General features: G+C 40.8%; 1 protein-coding gene and 1 long non-coding RNA gene across 2 annotated transcripts in view; one reads left to right on the top strand and one right to left on the bottom strand.

Moving 5' to 3' along the window:
• Window positions 1–1544: 1544 nt before the first annotated feature.
• LOC106590679 (serine/threonine-protein kinase 3-like) overlaps window positions 1545–23171 on the bottom strand; it is a 45659-nt gene continuing 24032 nt past the window's right edge. The window contains 13 exon segments of the mRNA XM_045709807.1: window positions 1545–3279; window positions 3325–3550; window positions 3937–4055; window positions 4257–4777; window positions 5041–5196; window positions 5271–5615; window positions 5653–5890; window positions 5973–6206; window positions 6412–6946; window positions 12176–12363; window positions 13820–13841; window positions 13843–14022; window positions 16146–16268. Of these exon segments, the coding sequence (XP_045565763.1) occupies window positions 6788–6946; window positions 12176–12363; window positions 13820–13841; window positions 13843–14022; window positions 16146–16268 (672 nt within the window). The 3' untranslated portion in view covers window positions 1545–3279; window positions 3325–3550; window positions 3937–4055; ... (4 more) ...; window positions 5973–6206; window positions 6412–6787.
• Window positions 5063–5282, top strand: LOC123730980 (uncharacterized). Its single transcript, XR_006762487.1, has 3 exons — window positions 5063–5087; window positions 5125–5161; window positions 5240–5282. It is a non-coding gene; the product is annotated as an uncharacterized lncRNA (long non-coding RNA).

The following is a 23171-nucleotide window of genomic DNA, read 5'->3' as shown; positions in this document are numbered from 1 at the left end:
CAAAAGATTGCGACCCCCCCCCCCCACCCTTTGCCTCACAATGGTTTGATCCACTGCCAGTTCCTTAGCTTGCTACGTAACTGCCGTGAGGTTCATCCAGTCAATCGTGCACACACACACTAGCTGAATATGCAGAGCTAGCGCGCAAATATTAACTATTAAGCTAGCTAGTACCTATTCCATTTATGTGGCGTGGTCAAAGATGGAATCAGCATGCAGATGATGTAAGTTAGTGCTTCAAAGTCCCTGTGATAAGGTTAGCGATAAACTGAAGTCCAAACTGAACAGAACTACACTCTCTTCTACCATTGTCTTAAATATATTTAATGGTCTCGTTGCAAAAGCTAAATTGTCGCAAGGGAACTTATTTATTTATTTTATTTCACCTTTATTTAACCCGGGTAGCAAAGATTATAGCAAACACCACTGAAACTGAATTGGTGCTCGCTAGCTTTGCAAATTCAGCTATTGTTGGAAGCCAGCCAATATGAAACAAACTATTAAAATTACAAAAGGTTGCAGCATATGTTGTGTAAATGGTGAACTCATACAGCTGTCAACTCTTGTCATTTTAATCCGTTTCACATTTGCTAGCTACCTTTTAGATCGAAGCCCATATAGAATGATTGAAGATGATAGAAGCCCATCTCCTACTGTAAATAACCTACACACTGTGTGTGTAGCCAGCCAGCCAGGTAGAAAAATGGCAGAAAAATAAAAGACGGACATCAGAGTATTTTTCAGTACACCAAAACGCATAGTAAGAACCCTAGTAGCCTAATATATCAAAGACAAGTTGATAAAATGTTCATAAGAAAGAAATGAAATTCTAATGGAAATGTTTCACAATGATGTCATTAGGCAGAGCAGGCAACAGATGGCACACAGACAGCAGAGTTGGGGACAGATATGCAGGGACAGACTGGCAGAGACAGGGAGTCTCAGGTAAGTTTGTTGAGTCTTTGTTTGGTAACATTATGAAAGGGTCTCAATTTTTTTTACTTGTAAAATAGGAACACAATTGGAAAATGCCACGGATACCCCCACTCTCAACTTAAACTGGTGACTGAACTAAGATTTGTTAAAGGCAATGGTATTGCTGTTGTGATTAGTTGTGTAGTTTTGGGTACCGGTAGTTAGGAGTACGGCAAACACCTTATTTATTTTGGTTCCTCAATATACATTTACCATATTACAATGTAGGCTATGTGTTACAGCACTACTTGTGGTGTCCCCCTCAGGAATTGCTCTTGAGAAAATTTCATGTAATTGTCCCCTCCAAAGTTGATATCAGATTTTCACCCCTGCATTACAGGGAAAACAATAGTAAACAACTGGCTCAGAATATCAAGCAGAACAGGGAAGGATAAACAACTGGCTCAGAATATCAAGCAGAACAGGAGTTAACTTCATGGAAGACATTCACATAAGATCACATCCCCTCCATTCGGTTTTCAGGTCGAGTTCCTAAACGGGAGAAAAGATTCTGTCCACTCAGATCACATGAATTCATTCCTTTAAAAAAAAAACAAAAAAAACCCCACGTATTTTAAGGCATTTATTCTCATCAAGTTAGTCTTTGGTAGTCCGACAAACTTCCAACAGTTGTTTTGTAACTGGATTATATACAGTATTACATCATGATATATATCAAATACACACCACAGGGTTTCCATCGATGCACCGCTCTATCATCCCCCAGGCGGGCTGCCACGACCATAGTGGAATGTACCAACTGGTGTAGAATAGTAGGGCTATATTCAAGGGTACATGTAGAACGTCCCCCACCCATGTGGAAGCTAGGTGAACTGCAACATCTAGGCTGCATTCCAAACAACTCCAATCCCCTGCCCCGCATCCCATTTCCCTGTAACATGGTGGTTATCTGGGTTTCAGGGAATGTCCCTACCCATAACACTTACCTAACCGTGAACATTTTAAAATGTTCAACTTCAAATGGGGTAACGTTAGAGTTACATTCTCAGGACCTATTGTCGTTATGGCTAGACTGTACTAGGATACCGGATAGCATGGACAATGGTGGTGGACGTCCGAAGGACCCCGGATAACAATTCACTTTCAGTTTCGTCCAACTTTCAACAGCCGTAAAAAAAAAAAAAAAAAAAAATGTTATTGAAAATATATTTTATAGCGATTTAGACGGTTTCTCACAAACATTATTGTTTTCTCACAAACTGAAATTGAGTGTAGAATTTTATCACCTGGAAATGACTGAGCCATTTCGACATCGGCCGCTTCCCCCAATCTGCCATTTCTCGTTGACGACCACGCCTCTTAGTGACGCCGACGTCAGGAGGGTGAAGCTTCCCCGTCTTCACAACATAAACTAGCTTTTCCTGTCAACTAGAACGTCTGCAGTTTAGAATGCGTTGTTGTATGCTCCTTTAACATTATTTCCATATCGCCGGTCATTTCCCAAGAGGCAAATAAACCCACAGTATTGATCAATCAGAGGATGCTTTGAAGTGGAAAAACGTATCTTTAAGGAAATATGGTTAATCAATCACACTTTGGGATATAAGGTTACCTACAGGTTCATCATTAACAGAGGGGTATAAGGTTACCTACCTACAGGTTCATCATTAACAGAGGGGTATAAGGTTACCTACAGGTTCATCATTAACAGAGGGGTATAAGGTTACCTACCTACAGGTTCATCATTAACAGAGGGGTATAAGGTTACCTACAGGTTCATCATTAACAGAGGGGTATAAGGTTACCTACAGGTTCATAATTAACAGAGGGGTATAAGGTTACCTACAGGTTCATAATTAACAGAGGGGTATAAGGTTACCTACCTACAGGTTCATCATTAACAGAGGGGTATAAGGTTACCTACAGGTTCATAATTAACAGAGGGGTATAAGGTTACCTACCTACAGGTTCATCATTAACAGAGGGGTATAAGGTTACCTACCTACAGGTTCATCATTAACAGAGGGGTATAAGGTTACCTACAGGTTCATAATTAACAGAGGGGTATAAGGTTACCTACAGGTTCATAATTAACAGAGGGGTATAAGGTTACCTACAGGTTCATAATTAACAGAGGGGTATAAGGTTACCTACAGGTTCATCATTAACAGAGGGGTATAAGGTTACCTACAGGTTCATAATTAACAGAGGGGTATAAGGTTACCTACCTACAGGTTCATAATTAACAGAGGGGTATAAGGTTACCTACAGGTTCATAATTAACAGAGGGGTATAAGGTTACCTACAGGTTCATCATTAACAGAGGGGTATAAGGTTACCTACCTACAGGTTCATCATTAACAGAGGGGTATAAGGTTACCTACCTACAGGTTCATAATTAACAGAGGGGTATAAGGTTACCTACCTACAGGTTCATCATTAACAGAGGGGTATAAGGTTACCTACAGGTTCATCATTAACAGAGGGGTATAAGGTTACCTACCTACAGGTTCATCATTAACAGAGGGGTATAAGGTTACCTACAGGTTCATAATTAACAGAGGGGTATAAGGTTACCTACAGGTTCATCATTAACAGAGGGGTATAAGGTTACCTACAGGTTCATAATTAACAGAGGGGTATATGGTTACCTACAGGTTCATAATTAACAGAGGGGTATAAGGTTACCTACCTACAGGTTCATCATTAACAGAGGGGTATAAGGTTACCTACCTACAGGTTCATAATTAACAGAGGGGTATAAGGTTACCTACCTACAGGTTCATAATTAACAGAGGGGTATAAGGTTACCTACAGGTTCATCATTAACAGAGGGGTATAAGGTTACCTACCTACAGGTTCATAATTAACAGAGGGGTATAAGGTTACCTACAGGTTCATCATTAACAGAGGGGTATAAGGTTACCTACAGGTTCATCATTAACAGAGGGGTATAAGGTTACCTACAGGTTCATCATTAACAGAGGGGTATAAGGTTACCTACAGGTTCATCATTAACAGAGGGGTATAAGGTTACCTACCTACAGGTTCATCATTAACAGAGGGGTATAAGGTTACCTACCTACAGGTTCATCATTAACAGAGGGGTATAAGGTTACCTACAGGTTCATAATTAACAGAGGGGTATAAGGTTACCTACCTACAGGTTCATCATTAACAGAGGGGTATAAGGTTACCTACCTACAGGTTCATCATTAACAGAGGGGTATAAGGTTACCTACCTACAGGTTCATAATTAACAGAGGGGTATAAGGTTACCTACCTACAGGTTCATCATTAACAGAGGGGTATAAGGTTACCTACCTACAGGTTCATCATTAACAGAGGGGTATAAGGTTACCTACCTACAGGTTCATCATTAACAGAGGGGTATAAGGTTACCTACCTACAGGTTCATAATTAACAGAGGGGTATAAGGTTACCTACAGGTTCATAATTAACAGAGGGGTATAAGGTTACCTACAGGTTCATCATTAACAGAGGGGTATAAGGTTACCTACCTACAGGTTCATAATTAACAGAGGGGTATAAGGTTACCTACCTACAGGTTCATAATTAACAGAGGGGTATAAGGTTACCTACCTACAGGTTCATCATTAACAGAGGGGTATAAGGTTACCTACCTACAGGTTCATCATTAACAGAGGGGTATAAGGTTACCTACCTACAGGTTCATCATTAACAGAGGGGTATAAGGTTACCTACAGGTTCATAATTAACAGAGGGGTATAAGGTTACCTACCTACAGGTTCATCATTAACAGAGGGGTATAAGGTTACCTACCTACAGGTTCATAATTAACAGAGGGGTATAAGGTTACCTACAGGTTCATCATTAACAGAGGGGTATAAGGTTACCTACAGGTTCATCATTAACAGAGGGGTATAAGGTTACCTACAGGTTCATCATTAACAGAGGGGTATAAGGTTACCTACCTACAGGTTCATCATTAACAGAGGGGTATATGGTTACCTACAGGTTCATAATTAACAGAGGGGTATAAGGTTACCTACAGGTTCATCATTAACAGAGGGGTATAAGGTTACCTACAGGTTCATAATTAACAGAGGGGTATATGGTTACCTACAGGTTCATCATTAACAGAGGGGTATAAGGTTACCTACCTACAGGTTCATCATTAACAGAGGGGTATATGGTTACCTACAGGTTCATAATTAACAGAGGGGTATAAGGTTACCTACAGGTTCATCATTAACAGAGGGGTATAAGGTTACCTACCTACAGGTTCATCATTAACAGAGGGGTATATGGTTACCTACAGGTTCATAATTAACAGAGGGGTATAAGGTTACCTACAGGTTCATCATTAACAGAGGGGTATATGGTTACCTACAGGTTCATAATTAACAGAGGGGTATAAGGTTACCTACAGGTTCATCATTAACAGAGGGGTATAAGGTTACCTACAGGTTCATAATTAACAGAGGGGTATAAGGTTACCTACAGGTTCATCATTAACAGAGGGGTATAAGGTTACCTACCTACAGGTTCATCATTAACAGAGGGGTATAAGGTTACCTACCTACAGGTTCATCATTAACAGAGGGGTATAAGGTTACCTACAGGTTCATCATTAACAGAGGGGTATAAGGTTACCTACAGGTTCATAATTAACAGAGGGGTATAAGGTTACCTACCTACAGGTTCATAATTAACAGAGGGGTATATGGTTACCTACAGGTTCATAATTAACAGAGGGGTATAAGGTTACCTACCTACAGGTTCATCATTAACAGAGGGGTATAAGGTTACCTACCTACAGGTTCATCATTAACAGAGGGGTATAAGGTTACCTACAGGTTCATAATTAACAGAGGGGTATATGGTTACCTACAGGTTCATAATTAACAGAGGGGTATAAGGTTACCTACCTACAGGTTCATAATTAACAGAGGGGTATAAGGTTACCTACCTACAGGTTCATCATTAACAGAGGGGTATAAGGTTACCTACAGGTTCATCATTAACAGAGGGGTATAAGGTTACCTACCTACAGGTTCATAATTAACAGAGGGGTATAAGGTTACCTACCTACAGGTTCATCATTAACAGAGGGGTATAAGGTTACCTACCTACAGGTTCATCATTAACAGAGGGGTATAAGGTTACCTACCTACAGGTTCATCATTAACAGAGGGGTATAAGGTTACCTACAGGTTCATAATTAACAGAGGGGTATAAGGTTACCTACAGGTTCATCATTAACAGAGGGGTATAAGGTTACCTACCTACAGGTTCATCATTAACAGAGGGGTATAAGGTTACCTACCTACAGGTTCATCATTAACAGAGGGGTATAAGGTTACCTACAGGTTCATCATTAACAGAGGGGTATAAGGTTACCTACCTACAGGTTCATCATTAACAGAGGGGTATAAGGTTACCTACCTACAGGTTCATAATTAACAGAGGGGTATAAGGTTACCTACCTACAGGTTCATAATTAACAATAATTGTTTAAAATAGTCCTGAGGCCCAGCAGAGCCATGGGAAGATAGAATAACTCCAGGTCACACTGACTACCGGGGTGGTGATGAGAGACAAAAATGGAGGACATTTTAGGAGCACAGGGTGAATAAAATTCCAGACAGGTGTCAGGTCTCTCCTCTCCCTTGGTCAGGTCTTAACAGAAAGCACCAGGTCAGAATGCCTTCCTCAGCAGTTCTGCTGCCAGAGTGCTGATCTAGGATCAGTTCTGTCTTTCAGATCGTAAGGAATGAGATTACATGGAAAGTGGACAACCTTAAGCCCAGATCAGCACTGTATGAACACGGGCCCAGGTCAGAATGTGATCCTCAGGTCATGCTCTTCAGAAGTTCTGCTGTCTGCGTTTCTTGGCGTCCATTGCGTCGAGGATGGGTTGTCTCTTGGCGGTGTAGCGCCGACGCAGCTCCTCGATCTCTCGCTCCATCATGGGGTCCAGAGCCGTCAGACGGAGCTGCAGCTCCTCAAAGTCAAGGTTCTTCAGCTGCTTAGACAGAGAACACACACACACACACACACACACACACGAGAACACACACACACACACACACACACACGGAGAAAGGCAACTTTAGAACACGGCACAACATAAATCACTGTGTCAGTTAGGAAGTAAAGACCAAGGGATGGACAGAGATGAAGTCACGCGACTATTGATCACACAGATAATGTCACGCGACTATTGATCACCGAGATAATTTGATTCCTATTGATCAGAGATGACATCACATACTACTAATCACAGAGATAATATTATATTCCTATTGATCACAGACATGCCATTACATGCCACCAGGGGTCTTTTCACAGTCCCCAAATCCAGAACAAATTCAATAAAGGGTACAGTATTATATAGAGCCCTTATTGCATGGAACTCCCTTCCATCTCATATTGCTCAAATGAACAGCAAACCTGGTTTCAGAAAACAGATGAAGCAACACCTCACAACGCCTCTCCCCTATTGGACCCAGATAGTTTGTGTGTATTGATATGTGGGCTACGTGTGCCTTTAAAAAAATGTTTTGTAGTTCTGTCCTTGAGCTGCTCTTGTCTATTAAGGTTCTGTATTATGTTTCATGTTTTGTGTGGAGCCCCAGGAAGAGTAGCTGCTGCTTTTGCAACAGCAAATGGAGATCCTAATAAAATACCAAATACCACTTTTTAAATGTATTTATCTGTATATGTTATGTACCTATGTACACTACCGGTCAAAAGTTTGGACACACCTACTCATTCAAGGGTTTTTCTTTATTTTTACTATTTTCTACATTGTAGAATAATAGTGAAGAAATCAAAACTGTGAAATAACACATATGGAATCATGTAGTAACCAAAAAAAAAAGTGTTAAACAAATCAAAATAGATTTTATATTTGAGATTCTTCGAAGTAGCCACCCTTTGCCTTGATGACAGCTTTGCACACACTTGGCATTCTCTCAACCAGCTTCACCTGGAATGCTTTTCCAACAGTCTTGAATGAGTTCCCACATATGCTGAGCACTTGTTGTCTGCTTTTCCTTCACTCTGCGGTCCAACTCATCCCAAACCATCTTAATTGAGTTGAGGTCGAGGGATTGCGGAGGCCTGGACATTTGATGCAGCACTCCATCACTCTCCTTCTTGGTCAAATAGCCCTTACACAGCCTGGAGGTGTTTTGGGTCGTTCTCCTGTTGAAAAACAAATGATAGTCCCACTAAGCCCAAACCAGATGGGATGGCGTATCGCTGCAGAATGCTGTGGTAGCATGCTGGTAAAGTCTGCCTTGAATTCTAAATAAATCACAGTGTCACCAGCAAAGCACCCCCACACCTCCTCCTCCATGCTTCACGGTGGGAACCACACATGCGGAGATCATCCGTTCACCTACTCTGAGTCTCACAAAGACACGGTGGTTGGAACCAAAAAATTACAATTTGGACTCATATGTAATTGGTCTTTTACCAAATAGGGCTATCTTCTGTATACCAAACCTACCTTGTCACAACACAACTGATTGGCTCAAACACATTAAGGATAGAAATTACACAAATTAATTTAACAAGGCACACCTGTTAATTGAAATGCATTCCAGGTGACTACCTCATGAAGCTGGTTCAGAGAATGCCAAGAGTGTGCAAAGCTGTCATCAAGGCAAAGCTTGGCTACTTTGAAGAATCTCAAACACTTTTTTGGTTACTACATGATTCCATATGTGTTATTTCATAGTTTTGATGTCTTCACTATTATTGTACAATGTAGAAAATAGTACAAATAAAGAAAACCCTGGAATGAGTAGGTGTGTCCAAACTTTTCACTGGTACTGTAGTTCTATAGATGGTTCTACATGCTGTTCTATGGATGGCCCTAGATGTTGTTCTATATGTAGATCTATGGATGGTTCTATATGTAGTTCTATGGATGGTTCTATATGTAGTTCTATGGATGGTTCTATATGTAGTTCTATGGATGGTTCTATATGTAACTCTATGGATGGTTCTATATGTAGTTCTATGGATGGTTCTATATGTAGTTCTATGGATGGTTCTATATGTAACTCTATGGATGGTTCTATATGTAGTTCTATGGATGGTTCTATATGTAACTCTATGGATGGTTCTATATGTAGTTCTATGGATGGTTCTATATGTAGATCTATGGATGGTTCTATATGTAGTTCTATATGTAACTCTATGGATGGTTCTATATGTAGTTCTATGGATGGTTCTATATGTAGTTCTATGGATGGTTCTATATGTAGTTCTATGGATGGTTCTATATGTAGTTCTATATGTAACTCTATGGATGGTTCTATATGTAGTTCTATGGATGGTTCTATATGTAGTTCTATATGTAACTCTATGGATGGTTCTATATGTAGTTCTATGGATGGTTCTATATGTAGTTCTATGGATGGTTCTATATGTAGTTCTATATGTAACTCTATGGATGGTTCTATATGTAGATCCATGGATGGTTCTATATGTAGTTCTATGGATGGTTCTATATGTAACTCTATGGATGGTTCTATATGTAACTCTATGGATGGTTCTATATGTAGTTCTATGGATGGTTCTATATGTAGTTCTATATGTAACTCTATGGATGGTTCTATATGTAGATCCATGGATGGTTCTATATGTAGATCCATGGATGGTTCTATATGTAGTTCTATGGATGGTTCTATATGTAGTTCTATGGATGGTTCTATATGTAGTTCCATGGATGGTTCTATATGTAACTCTATGGATGGTTCTATATGTAACTCTATGGATGGTTCTATATGTAGTTCTATGGATGGTTCTATATGTAGTTCTATATGTAACTCTATGGATGGTTCTATATGTAACTCTATGGATGGTTCTATATGTAGATCTATGGATGGTTCTATATGTAACTCTATGGATGGTTCTATATGTAACTCTATGGATGGTTCTATATGTAGTTCTATGGATGGTTCTATATGTAGTTCTATATGTAACTCTATGGATGGTTCTATATGTAACTCTATGGATGGTTCTATATGTAGTTCTATGGATGGTTCTATATGTAGTTCTATGGATGGTTCTATATGTAACTCTATGGATGGTTCTATATGTAACTCTATGGATGGTTCTATATGTAGTTCTATATGTAACTCTATGGATGGTTCTATATGTAGTTCTATGGATGGTTCTATATGTAGTTCTATGGATGGTTCTATATGTAGTTCTATGGATGGTTCTATATGTTGTTCTATGGATGGTTCTATATGTAGTTCTATGGATGGTTCTATATGTAGTTCTATGGATGGTTCTATATGTAGTTCTATGGATGGTTCTATATGTAGTTCTATGGATGGTTCTATATGTAGTTCTATGGATGGTTCTATATGTTGTTCTATGGATGGTTCTATGGATGGTTCTATATGTAGTTCCATGGATGGTTCTATATGTAGTTCTATGGATGGTTCTATATGTAGTTCTATATGTAACTCTATGGATGGTTCTATATGTAGTTCTATATGTAACTCTATGGATGGTTCTATATGTAGTTCTATGGATGGTTCTATATGTAGTTCTATATGTAGTTCTATGGATGGTTCTATATGTAGTTCTATATGTAACTCTATGGATGGTTCTATATGTAGTTCTATGGATGGTTCTATATGTAGTTCTATATGTAGTTCTATGGATGGTTCTATATGTAGTTCTATATGTAACTCTATGGATGGTTCTATATGTAGTTCTATGGATGGTTCTATATGTAGTTCTATGGATGGTTCTATATGTAACTCTATGGATGGTTCTATATGTAGATCTATGGATGGTTCTATATGTAGTTCTATATGTAGTTCTATGGATGGTTCTATATGTAGTTCCATGGATGGTTCTATATGTAGTTCTATGGATGGTTCTATATGTAGTTCTATATGTAGATCTATGGATGGTTCTATATGTAGTTCTATGGATGGTTCTATATGTAGTTCTATGGATGGTTCTATATGTTGTTCTATATGTAACTCTATGGATGGTTCTATATGTAGTTCTATGGATGGTTCTATATGTAGTTCCATGGATGGTTCTATATGTAGTTCTATGGATGGTTCTATATGTAGTTCTATATGTAGTTCTATGGATGGTTCTATATGTAGTTCTATGGATGGTTCTATATGTAACTCTATGGATGGTTCTATATGTTGTTCTATGGATGGTTCTATATGTAGTTCTATGGATGGTTCTATATGTAACTCTATGGATGGTTCTATATGTTGTTCTATGGATGGTTCTATATGTAGTTCTATGGATGGTTCTATATGTAACTCTATGGATGGTTCTATATGTTGTTCTATGGATGGTTCTATATGTAGTTCTATGGATGGTTCTATATGTAACTCTATGGATGGTTCTATATGTAGTTCTATGGATGGTTCTATATGTAGTTCTATGGATGGTTCTATATGTAGTTCCATGGATGGTTCTATATGTAGTTCTATATGTAGTTCTATGGATGGTTCTATATGTAGTTCTATGGATGGTTCTATATGTAGTTCTATGGATGGTTCTATATGTAACTCTATGGATGGTTCTATATGTAGTTCTATGGATGGTTCTATATGTAGTTCTATGGATGGTTCTATATGTAGTTCTATATGTAGTTCTATGGATGGTTCTATATGTAGTTCTATGGATGGTTCTATATGTAGTTCTATGGATGGTTCTATATGTAGTTCTATATGTAGTTCTATGGATGGTTCTATATGTAACTCTATGGATGGTTCTATATGTAGTTCTATGGATGGTTCTATATGTAGTTCTATGGATGGTTCTATATGTAGTTCTATGGATGGTTCTATATGTAGTTCTATGGATGGTTCTATATGTAGTTCTATATGTAGTTCTATATGTAACTCTATGGATGGTTCTATATGTAGTTCTATGGATGGTTCTATATGTAGTTCTATATGTAGTTCTATATGTAACTCTATGGATGGTTCTATATGTAGTTCCATGGAAGGGTGATTAGGTGTATAGATGGTTCTATATGTAGTTCCATGGAAGGGTGATTAGGTGTATAGATGGTTCTATATGTAGTTCCATGGAAGGGTGATTAGGTGTATAGATGGTTCTATATGTAGTTCCATGGAAGGGTGATTAGGTGTATAGATGGTTCTATATGTAGATCTATGGAAGGGTGATTAGGTGTATAGATGGTTCTATATGTAGTTCCATGGAAGGGTGATTAGGTGTAACTCACAAAGTCAAAGTCTCCGTCCTGAGGAACCTTCCAGTTGTCAGGGAAGACGTTCTTAGCCTGGCTGATGTGATAGGCTGGTTCCTGCTGCTGGTTATGGTTATAGCTCTCCTGTTGGACCTTATTAGAGTCCTGCTTGTCAAAGTAGTCCATGAAGGAGGGTCTCAGGGCCTGCTGGGGGGTGGGGTATCCTAATAGAAAGAAGGAAACATTTACTTTACTCTTTTAGTTTCTGTGTCCAGTATGAAGGAAGGTGGAGGTAGTTTCTGTGTCCAGTATGAAGGAAGTTGGAGCTAGTTTCTGTGTCCAGTATGAAGGAAGTTGGAGCTAGTTTCTGTGTCCAGTATGAAGGAAGTTGGAGCTAGTTTCTGTGTCCAGTATGAAGGAAGTTGGAGCTAGTTTCTGTGTCCAGTATGAAGGAAGGTGGAGCTAGTTTCTGTGTCCAGTATGAAGGAAGGTGGAGCTAGTTTCTGTGTCCAGTATGAAGGAAGTTGGAGCTAGTTTCGTGAGCCGCACGAAACTGGAAGCCTATGGGTATCTGCTAGCATGTTCCATATGCACAAAAAGCTAATTTCTCACAAATGTGTTCAAATTTGTTTATATCCCTGTTAGTGAGCCTTCCCCCCCCCAAGACAATCCACCTGACAGGTGTGGCATATCAAGAAGCTGATTAAACAGCATGATCATTACACAGGTGCACCTTGCGCTGGGGACAATAAAAGGCCACTAAAATGTGCAGTTTTGTCATAACACAATGCCAAAGATATCTATATTTTTGAGGGAGCGTGCAATTGGCATGCTGCCTACAGGAATGTCCACCAGAGCTGTTGCCAGATAATTCAATGTTAATTTCTCTACCACAAGCCGCCTCCCATATTGTTTTAGAGAATTTGGCAGTACGTCCAACCGCAGACCACATGTAACCACGCCAGCCCAGGACCTCCACATCCGGCTTCTTCACCTTACGGAATATTCTGAGACCAGCCACCCGGACAGCTGATGAAATAGAATAGTTCTGTCTGTAATAAAGCCCTTTTGTGGGGAAAAACTCATTCAGATTGGCAGGACCTGTCTCCCCAGTGGGTAGGCCTATGGCTGCGCCCCTGCCCAGTCTTGTGAAATCCATAGATTAGGGTGTAATGAAGTTATTTCAATTGACTGACTTCCTTATATGAACTGTAACTCAGGAATTGTTGTATTTTGCATTGATATATTTGTTTACAGTAGCAACATTGCTATACTAAAGACAGATAAAGCTACAGGACAGGGCATGGGGGTTGGAGCTTGGGGGTTTAAGTCTTTCTCCATGTGCATCTTGTCTCAAATCAAATAAAAATGTATCACAAAATCTAGATAATGTCAGCTACAGCACTACGCTGACAGCTCACTGTAGTAAATATAACTAAATATAACTAAATATAATAACTAAATATAATAAATATTACTAAATATAACAAATAACAAATATAATAAATAATTAAATATAACAAATATAACTAAATATAACATAATAAATATTACTAAATATAATAAATATAATAAATCTAACTAAATATACTAAATATAATAAATATAACTAAATATAATTAAATATAATAAGTATACTATGCTACAGCCTACGGTACTATCTTGACAAGCTCTACTCACTCCTCATGGAGCCTTCGTCGTTGCTCCTCCTCCTCCTCATCACTGTTGATGACCATGGTTCCCAGGTCTGCCTCTAACATGGTACTGCCGTGTTTGATCATGGTCTGAGCCCCGTCACTCATGGTGCTGGTAGCTCTCATGGTCCCAGCTCCCTCTGGTCCAGACTTCACCATGGTGTGGGAGTCCACTTCCACCTCCTCTTCCTGGTCGCAGAGAGAGAGAGGACAGTCAGGAGAATCAAACTAACTTGTAAAGCCCTTTTTACATCAGCAGGTGGACAGTAAGGTACTGGGATTCATTCATACAAATACCCACTAACTGCGGAAAGTGCGGGCCCAAACCTGAGCTGTGAAGAAGGACATGTTACCCAGCAAATATATCAAGTGTGTGCTGGCTCATTATACTGCTTTCATACGAGGTATCTATTAACACAAAAACAACCTTTTAAGTGAAAAATAAGCATTGGTCTTAACCTTCCTGGGCAAGGTGGGACGCTTGCTCCCTGGGCAGTGGAATCGCGTGGCGCGAAATACAAATACCTCATAAATGCTATAACTTCAATTTCTCAAACATATGACTATTTTACACCATTTTAAAGACAAGACTCTCGTTAATCTAACCACATTGTCCGATTTCAAAAAGGCTTTACAGCGAAAGCAAAACATTAGATTATGTCAGGAGAGTACCCTGCCAAAAATAATCACACAGCCATTTTCAAAACAAGCATATATGTCACAAAAACCAAAACCACAGCTAAATGCAGCACTAACCTTTGATGATCTTCATCAGATGACAACCCTAGGACATTATGTTATACAATACATGCATGTTTTGTTCAATCAAGTTCATATTTATATAAAAAAAAAACAGCTTTTTACATTAGCACTTGATGTTCAGAACTAGCATACCCACCGAAAACTTCCGGTGAATTTATTAAATTACTCACGATTAACGTTCACAAAATACATAAATTATTTAAAGAATTATAGATACAGAACTCCTTTATGCAATCGCGGTGTCAGATTAAAAAAATAGCTTTTCGGCGAAAGCACATTTTGCAATATTCTTAGTAGATAGCCCAGCCATCACGGCTAGCTAATTTGACACCCACCAAGTTTGGCCCTCACCAAACTCAGATTTACTATAAGAAAAATTGGATTACCTTTGCTGTTCTTCGTCAGAATGCACTCCCAGGACTTCTACTTCAACAACAAATGTTGTTTTGGTTCCAAATAATCCATAGTTAAAGTCAAATAGCTCCGTTTTGTTTGTGCGTTCAGGTCAGTATCCGAAGGGTGACGCGCGAGCGCATTTCGTGACAAAAAAATTCAAAATATTCCATTACCGTACTTCGAAGCATGTCAAACGCTGTTTAAAATCAATTTTTATGCTATTTTTCTCGTAAAAAAGCGATAATAATCCAACCGGGGGACGTTGTATTCATTCAAATACTGAAAGAAAAACATGGAGTCGTCTCGTGGACGCGCATCTCCAGTGTCATTGTTCCCTGCCTGACCACTCACAAAAACTCCTGCTGTTTTTCGTCCAGAGACTGCAGAGACGTCATTCCACTTTCTGGCGCCTTCTGAGAGCCAATGGAAGCCTTAGAAAATGTCACGTTACAGCACAGATGCTGTATTTTTGATAAAGATGCCACAGAAGGAGAACAAATTGTCAGACAGGGCACTTCCTGTATGGAATCTTCTCAGGTTTTGGCCTGCCATATGAGTTCTGTTATACTCACAGACACCATTCAAACAGTTTTAGAAACTTTAGAGTGTTTTCTATTCATATGCATATTCTCGTTTCTGGGCAAGAGTAGTAACCAGTTTAAATCGGGTACGTTTTTTTATCCGGCCGTGCAAATACTTGTAGAATCTATGCGAAGACGCATTGAATCTGTTCTGGCTCATGGTGGACCAACGCCCTGTTAAGACACTGTTGGTGTTTCCTTTATTTTGACAGTTACATGTAGCTTGTATGTGAAGTGTTAAAGTCAGCTGTTCTCTACCTCTAGCTAGCTAACGGTAAAAGTAATGTGTGTAAACGTTCCATGACCCAATGAAGCTTCCTTTTCTGTGCCTGTTCAGCAGACTGGTTTTAGCTAACTATTACGATACGTTTTAGTGGTGTCACATTGGCTTAGATGGACTGGTAGGAATATTTGAATATAACATTCAGCATCAACCAATCTCTACTTGTAGTTGACTATCATCAGAACTATAACGGCCCTAGAAGCCCAGCCATTAAGACAGCTTGGTGAACATGTCTGAACCCAGCTGCATTAATGGCTGTGTACGTAGATCCCTGACTATACTATACGCACAGAGTCGTCCTCTTCCTCCAGCTCTCTCTGCTGCTCCTGTTGTCTCTTAGCCTTCATCTCCATGGACTCAGTGATCAGGTCTCTCAGGATGATGACTGGCTTGGCTGCCGTGATGAAGGGATGCTACAGGAGAGAGAGAGAGAGAGCGAGAGGAGGAAGGCAGTTAGTTGGTGAAGCTCCACATGCCTGCCAGTGGTTTAATATGTTGGTAGAGGAAGGGACAGCGTAGACAGATACATGTCAAGGTGCTACGCTCTGATGAGCTACAGAAGACCACACTATGATGCTCTACCAGTATACAGGAGTCTGTCTGTCTGTCTGACCTAGTATACAGGAGGAGTGTGTCTGTCTGACCCAGTATACAGGAGTCTGCCTGCCTGTCTGTCTTAGTATACAGGAGTCTGTCTGACCTGTGGTAGTCGTTTGTCTGTCTGCGTCTCTCCTGCCAAAGCAGCAGCTACTCTTTCTGGGATCCAGCAGAATTAAGGCAGTTTATAAAATGTTAAAAACATTACAATACCTTCACAGATCTCACAACACACTGTGACCTCAAGCCCCTACTCCACCACAGTACCAAATCCATGTGTGTGTATAGTGCGTATGTTATCATGTGTCTGTGCCTATGTTTGTGTTGCATCAGTCCCCGTTGTTCCATAAGGTGTTTTTTATCTGCTTTTTAAATCCATTTTTACTGCTGCATCAGTTACTTGATGTGGAATAGAGTTCCATGTAGTCATGGCTCTATGTAGTACTGTGCTCCTCCCATAGTCTGTTCTGGACTTGGGGACTGTGAAGAGACCTCTGGTGGCATGTCTTGTGGGGTATGTATGGGTGTCTGAGCTGTGTGCCAGTAGTTTAAACAGACCTCTGGTGGCATGTCTTGTGGGGTATGGATGGGTGTCTGAGCTGTGTGCCAGTAGTTTAAACAGACCTCTGGTGGCATGTCTTGTGGGGTATGGATGGGTGTCTGAGCTGTGTGCCAGTAGTTTAAACAGACCTCTGGTGGCATGTCTTGTGGGGTATGGATGGGTGTCATGAGCTGTGTGCCAGTAGTTTAAACAGACCTCTGGTGGCATGTCTTGTGGGGTATGTATGGGTGTCATGAGCTGTGTGCCAGTAGTTTAAACAGACCTCTGGTGGCATGTCTTGTGGGGTATGTATGGGTGTATGAGCTGTGTGCCAGTAGTTTAAACAGACCTCTGGTGGCATGTCTTGTGGGGTATGGATGGGTGTATGAGCTGTGTGCCAGTAGTTTAAACAGACCTCTGGTGGCATGTCTTGTGGGGTATGGATGGGTGTCTGAGCTGTGTGCCAGTAGTTTAAACAGACCTCTGGTGGTATGTCTTGTGGGGTATGGATGGGTGTCTGAGCTGTGTGCCAGTAGTTTAAACAGACCTCTGGTGGCATGTCTTGTGGGGTATGTATGGGTGTCTGAGCTGTGTGCCAGTAGTTTAAACAGACCTCTGGTGGCATGTCTTGTGGGGTATGGATGGGTGTCTGAGCTGTGTGCCAGTAGTTTAAACAGACCTCTGGTGGCATGTCTTGTGGGGTATGTATGGGTGTCTGAGCTGTGTGCCAGTAGTTTAAACAGACCTCTGGTGGCATGTCTTGTGGGGTATGGATGGGTGTCTGAGCTGTGTGCCAGTAGTTTAAACAGACCTCTGGTGGCATGTCTTGTGGGGTATGGATGGGTGTATGAGCTGTGTGCCAGTAGTTTAAACAGACCTCTGGTGGTATGTCTTGTGGGGTATGTATGGGTGTCTGAGCTGTGTGCCAGTAGTTTAAACAGACCTCTTGTGGCATGTCTTGTAGGGTATGTATGGGTGTCTGAGCTGTGTGCCAGTAGTTTAAACAGACCTCTGGTGGCATGTCTTGTGGGGTATGTATGGGTGTATGAGCTGTGTGCCAGTAGTTTAAACAGACCTCTGGTGGCATGTCTTTGTGGGGTATGGATGGGTGTCTGAGCTGTGTGCCAGTAGTTTAAACAGACCTCTGGTGGCATGTCTTGTAGGGTATGTATGGGTGTATGAGCTGTGTGCCAGTAGTTTAAACAGACCTCTGGTGGCATGTCTTGTGGGGTATGGATGGGTGTCTGAGCTGTGTGCCAGTAGTTTAAACAGACCTCTGGTGGCATGTCTTGTGGGGTATGGATGGGTGTATGAGCTGTGTGCCAGTAGTTTAAACAGACCTCTGGTGGCATGTCTTGTGGGGTATGTATGGGTGTCTGAGCTGTGTCCCAGTAGTTTAAACAGACCTCTGGTGGCATGTCTTGTGGGGTATGTATGGGTGTCTGAGCTGTGTGCCAGTAGTTTAAACAGACCTCTGGTGGCATGTCTTGTGGGGTATGTATGGGTGTCTGAGCTGTGTGCCAGTAGTTTAAACAGACCTCTGGTGGCATGTCTTGTGGGGTATGGATGGGTGTCTGAGCTGTGTGCCAGTAGTTTAAACAGACCTCTGGTGGCATGTCTTGTGGGGTATGTATGGGTGTCTGAGCTGTGTGCCAGTAGTTTAAACAGACCTCTGGTGGCATGTCTTGTGGGGTATGGATGGGTGTTTGAGCTGTGTGCCAGTAGTTTAAACAGACCTCTGGTGGCATGTCTTGTGGGGTATGTATGGGTGTCAGAGCTGTGTGCCAGTAGTTTAAACAGACCTCTGGTGGCATGTCTTGTGGGGTATGGATGGGTATCTGAGCTGTGTGCCAGTAGTTTAAACAGACCTCTGGTGGCATGTCTTGTGGGGTATGGATGGGTGTCTGAGCTGTGTGCCAGTAGTTTAAACAGACCTCTGGTGGCATGTCTTGTGGGGTATGGATGGGTGTCTGAGCTGTGTGCCAGTAGTTTAAACAGACAGCTCAGTACATTCAACATGTCAATACCTCTCATAAATACAAGTAGTGATGAAGTCAATCTCTCTTCCACTTTGAGCCAGGAGAGATTGACATTCATATTATTAATGTTTGCTCTCTGTGTAGTGGTGTGTGTGTGTATATCTCACCTGTACTAGTGGTGTGTGTGTGTGTGAATATCTCACCTGTACTAGTGGTGTGTGTGTGTGTGAATATCTCACCTGTACTAGTGGTGTGTGTGTGTGTGTGTATATCTCACCTGTACTAGTGGTGTGTGTGTGTGTGTGAATATCTCACCTGTACTAGTGGTGTGTGTGTGTGTATATCTCACCTGTACTAGTGGTGTGTGTGTGTGTGTGTGTGTGTATATCTCACCTGTACTAGTGGGTGTGTGTGTGTGTGTGTATATCTCACCTGTACTAGTGGTGTGTGTGTGTGTGTGTGTATATCTCACCTGTACTAGTGGTGTGTGTGTGTGTTATATCTCACCTGTACTAGTGGTGTGTGTGTGTTATATCTCACCTGTACTAGTGGGTGTGTGTGTGTATATCTCTGTACTAGTGGTGTGTGTGTGTGTGAATATCTCACCTGTACTAGTGGTGTGTGTGTGTGTATATCTCACCTGTACTAGTGGTGTGTGTGTGTGGTATATCTCACCTGTACTAGTGGTGTGTGTGTGTGTATATCTCACCTGTACTAGTGGTGTGTGTGTGTGTATATCTCACCTGTACTAGTGGTGTGTGTGTGTGTGTGTGTATATCTCACCTGTACTAGTGGTGTGTGTGTGTGTGTGTGTGTATATCTCACCTGTACTAGTGGTGTGTGTGTGTGTGTGTGTGTATATCTCACCTGTACTAGTGGTGTGTGTGTGTGTGTGTATATCTCACCTGTACTAGTGGTGTGTGTGTGTGTGTGTGTGTATCTCACCTGTACTAGTGGTGTGTGTGTGTGTGTGTGTGTGTGTGTGTGTGTGTGTATATATCTCACCTGTACTAGTGGTGTGTGTGTGTGTGTATATATATCTCACCTGTACTAGTGGTGTGTGTGTGTGTATATATATCTCACCTGTACTAGTGGTGTGTGTGTGTGTGTGTATACATCTCACCTGTACTAGTGGTGTGTGTGTGTGTGTGTATATATCTCACCTGTACTAGTGGTGTGTGTGTGTGTATATATCTCACCTGTACTAGTGGTGTGTGTGTGTGTATAAATATCTCACCTGTACTAGTGGTGTGTGTGTGTGTATATATCTCACCTGTACTAGTGGTGTGTGTGTGTGTGTATATATCTCACCTGTACTAGTGGTGTGTGTGTGTATATATCTCACCTGTACTAGTGGTGTGTGTGTGTATATATCTCACCTGTACTAGTGGTGTGTGTGTGTGTGTATATATATCTCACCTGTACTAGTGGTGTGTGTGTGTGTATATATATATCTCACCTGTACTAGTGGTGTGTGTGTGTGTATATATATATCTCACCTGTACTAGTGGTGTGTGTGTGTGTATATATATCTCACCTGTACTAGTGGTGTGTGTGTGTGTATATATATATCTCACCTGTACTAGTGGTGTGTGTGTGTGTATATATATATCTCACCTGTACTAGTGGTGTGTGTGTGTGTATATATATATCTCACCTGTACTAGTGATGTGTGTGTGTATATATATCTCACCTGTACTAGTGGTGTGTGTGTGTATATATATCTCACCTGTACTAGTGGTGTGTGTGTGTGTGTATATATCTCACCTGTACTAGTGGTGTGTGTGTGTGTATATATCTCACCTGTACTAGTGGTGTGTGTGTGTGTATATATCTCACCTGTACTAGTGGTGTGTGTGTGTGTATATATCTCACCTGTACTAGTGGTGTGTGTGTGTGTATATATCTCACCTGTACTAGTGGTGTGTGTGTGTATATATCTCACCTGTACTAGTGGTGTGTGTGTGTGTGTATATATCTCACCTGTACTAGTGGTGTGTGTGTGTATATCTCACCTGTACTAGTGGTGTGTGTGTGTGTATATCTCACCTGTACTAGTGGTGTGTGTGTGTGTGTATATATCTCACCTGTACTAGTGGTGTGTGTGTGTGTATATATCTCACCTGTACTAGTGGTGTGTGTGTGTGTGTATATATCTCACCTGTACTAGTGGTGTGTGTGTGTGTGTATATATCTCACCTGTACTAGTGGTGTGTGTGTGTGTGTATATATCTCACCTGTACTAGTGGTGTGTGTGTGTATATCTCACCTGTACTAGTGGTGTGTGTGTGTGTATATCTCACCTGTACTAGTGGTGTGTGTGTGTGTATATATATCTCACCTGTACTAGTGGTGTGTGTGTGTGTATATATATCTCACCTGTACTAGTGGTGTGTGTGTGTATATCTCACCTGTACTAGTGGTGTGTGTGTGTGTATATATATCTCACCTGTACTAGTGGTGTGTGTGTGTGTATATATATCTCACCTGTACTAGTGGTGTGTGTGTGTATATATCTCACCTGTACTAGTGGTGTGTGTGTGTATATATCTCACCTGTACTAGTGGTGTGTGTGTGTGTGTATATATATCTCACCTGTACTAGTGGTGTGTGTGTGTGTATATATATATCTCACCTGTACTAGTGGTGTGTGTGTGTGTGTATATATATCTCACCTGTACTAGTGGTGTGTGTGTGTGTATATATATATCTCACCTGTACTAGTGGTGTGTGTGTGTGTATATATATATCTCACCTGTACTAGTGATGTGTGTGTGTATATATATCTCACCTGTACTAGTGGTGTGTGTGTGTATATATATCTCACCTGTACTAGTGGTGTGTGTGTGTGTATATATCTCACCTGTACTAGTGGTGTGTGTGTGTGTATATATCTCACCTGTACTAGTGGTGTGTGTGTGTGTATATATCTCACCTGTACTAGTGGTGTGTGTGTGTATATATCTCACCTGTACTAGTGGTGTGTGTGTGTGTATATATATATCTCACCTGTACTAGTGGTGTGTGTGTGTGTGTATATCTCACCTGTACTAGTGGTGTGTGTGTGTGTATATATCTCACCTGTACTAGTGGTGTGTGTGTGTGTATATATCTCACCTGTACTAGTGGTGTGTGTGTGTGTATATATCTCACCTGTACTAGTGGTGTGTGTGTGTATATATCTCACCTGTACTAGTGGTGTGTGTGTGTATATATCTCACCTGTACTAGTGGTGTGTGTGTGTATATCTCACCTGTACTAGTGGTGTGTGTGTGTGTATATATATATCTCACCTGTACTAGTGGTGTGTGTGTGTATATATATATCTCACCTGTACTAGTGATGTGTGTGTGTATATATATCTCACCTGTACTAGTGGTGTGTGTGTGTATATATATCTCACCTGTACTAGTGGTGTGTGTGTGTGTGTATATATCTCACCTGTACTAGTGGTGTGTGTGTGTGTGTATATATCTCACCTGTACTAGTGGTGTGTGTGTGTGTATATATCTCACCTGTACTAGTGGTGTGTGTGTGTGTATATATCTCACCTGTACTAGTGGTGTGTGTGTGTATATATATATCTCACCTGTACTAGTGGTGTGTGTGTGTGTATATATCTCACCTGTACTAGTGGTGTGTGTGTGTGTGTATATATCTCACCTGTACTAGTGGTGTGTGTGTGTATATATATCTCACCTGTACTAGTGGTGTGTGTGTGTATATATATCTCACCTGTACTAGTGGTGTGTGTGTGTATATATCTCACCTGTACTAGTGGTGTGTGTGTATATATCTCACCTGTACTAGTGGTGTGTGTGTGTATATCTCACCTGTACTAGTGGTGTGTGTGTGTATATATCTCACCTGTACTAGTGGTGTGTGTGTGTGTATATATCTCACCTGTACTAGTGGTGTGTGTGTGTGTGTATATCTCACCTGTACTAGTGGTGTGTGTATATATATCTCACCTGTACTAGTGGGTGTGTGTGTGTGTGTATATATCTCACCTGTACTAGTGGTGTGTGTGTGTGTATATCTCACCTGTACTAGTGGTGTGTGTATATATATCTCACCTGTACTAGTGGTGTGTGTGTGTGTGTATATATCTCACCTGTACTAGTGGTGTGTGTGTGTGTATATCTCACCTGTACTAGTGGTGTGTGTATATATATCTCACCTGTACTAGTGGGTGTGTG

Source organism: Salmo salar, chromosome ssa27 (assembly GCF_905237065.1).
Source record: "Salmo salar chromosome ssa27, Ssal_v3.1, whole genome shotgun sequence".
In the NCBI taxonomy this organism is placed as follows: Eukaryota; Metazoa; Chordata; class Actinopteri; order Salmoniformes; family Salmonidae; genus Salmo; species Salmo salar.
This window is presented reverse-complemented; position numbering and strand designations above follow the sequence as displayed.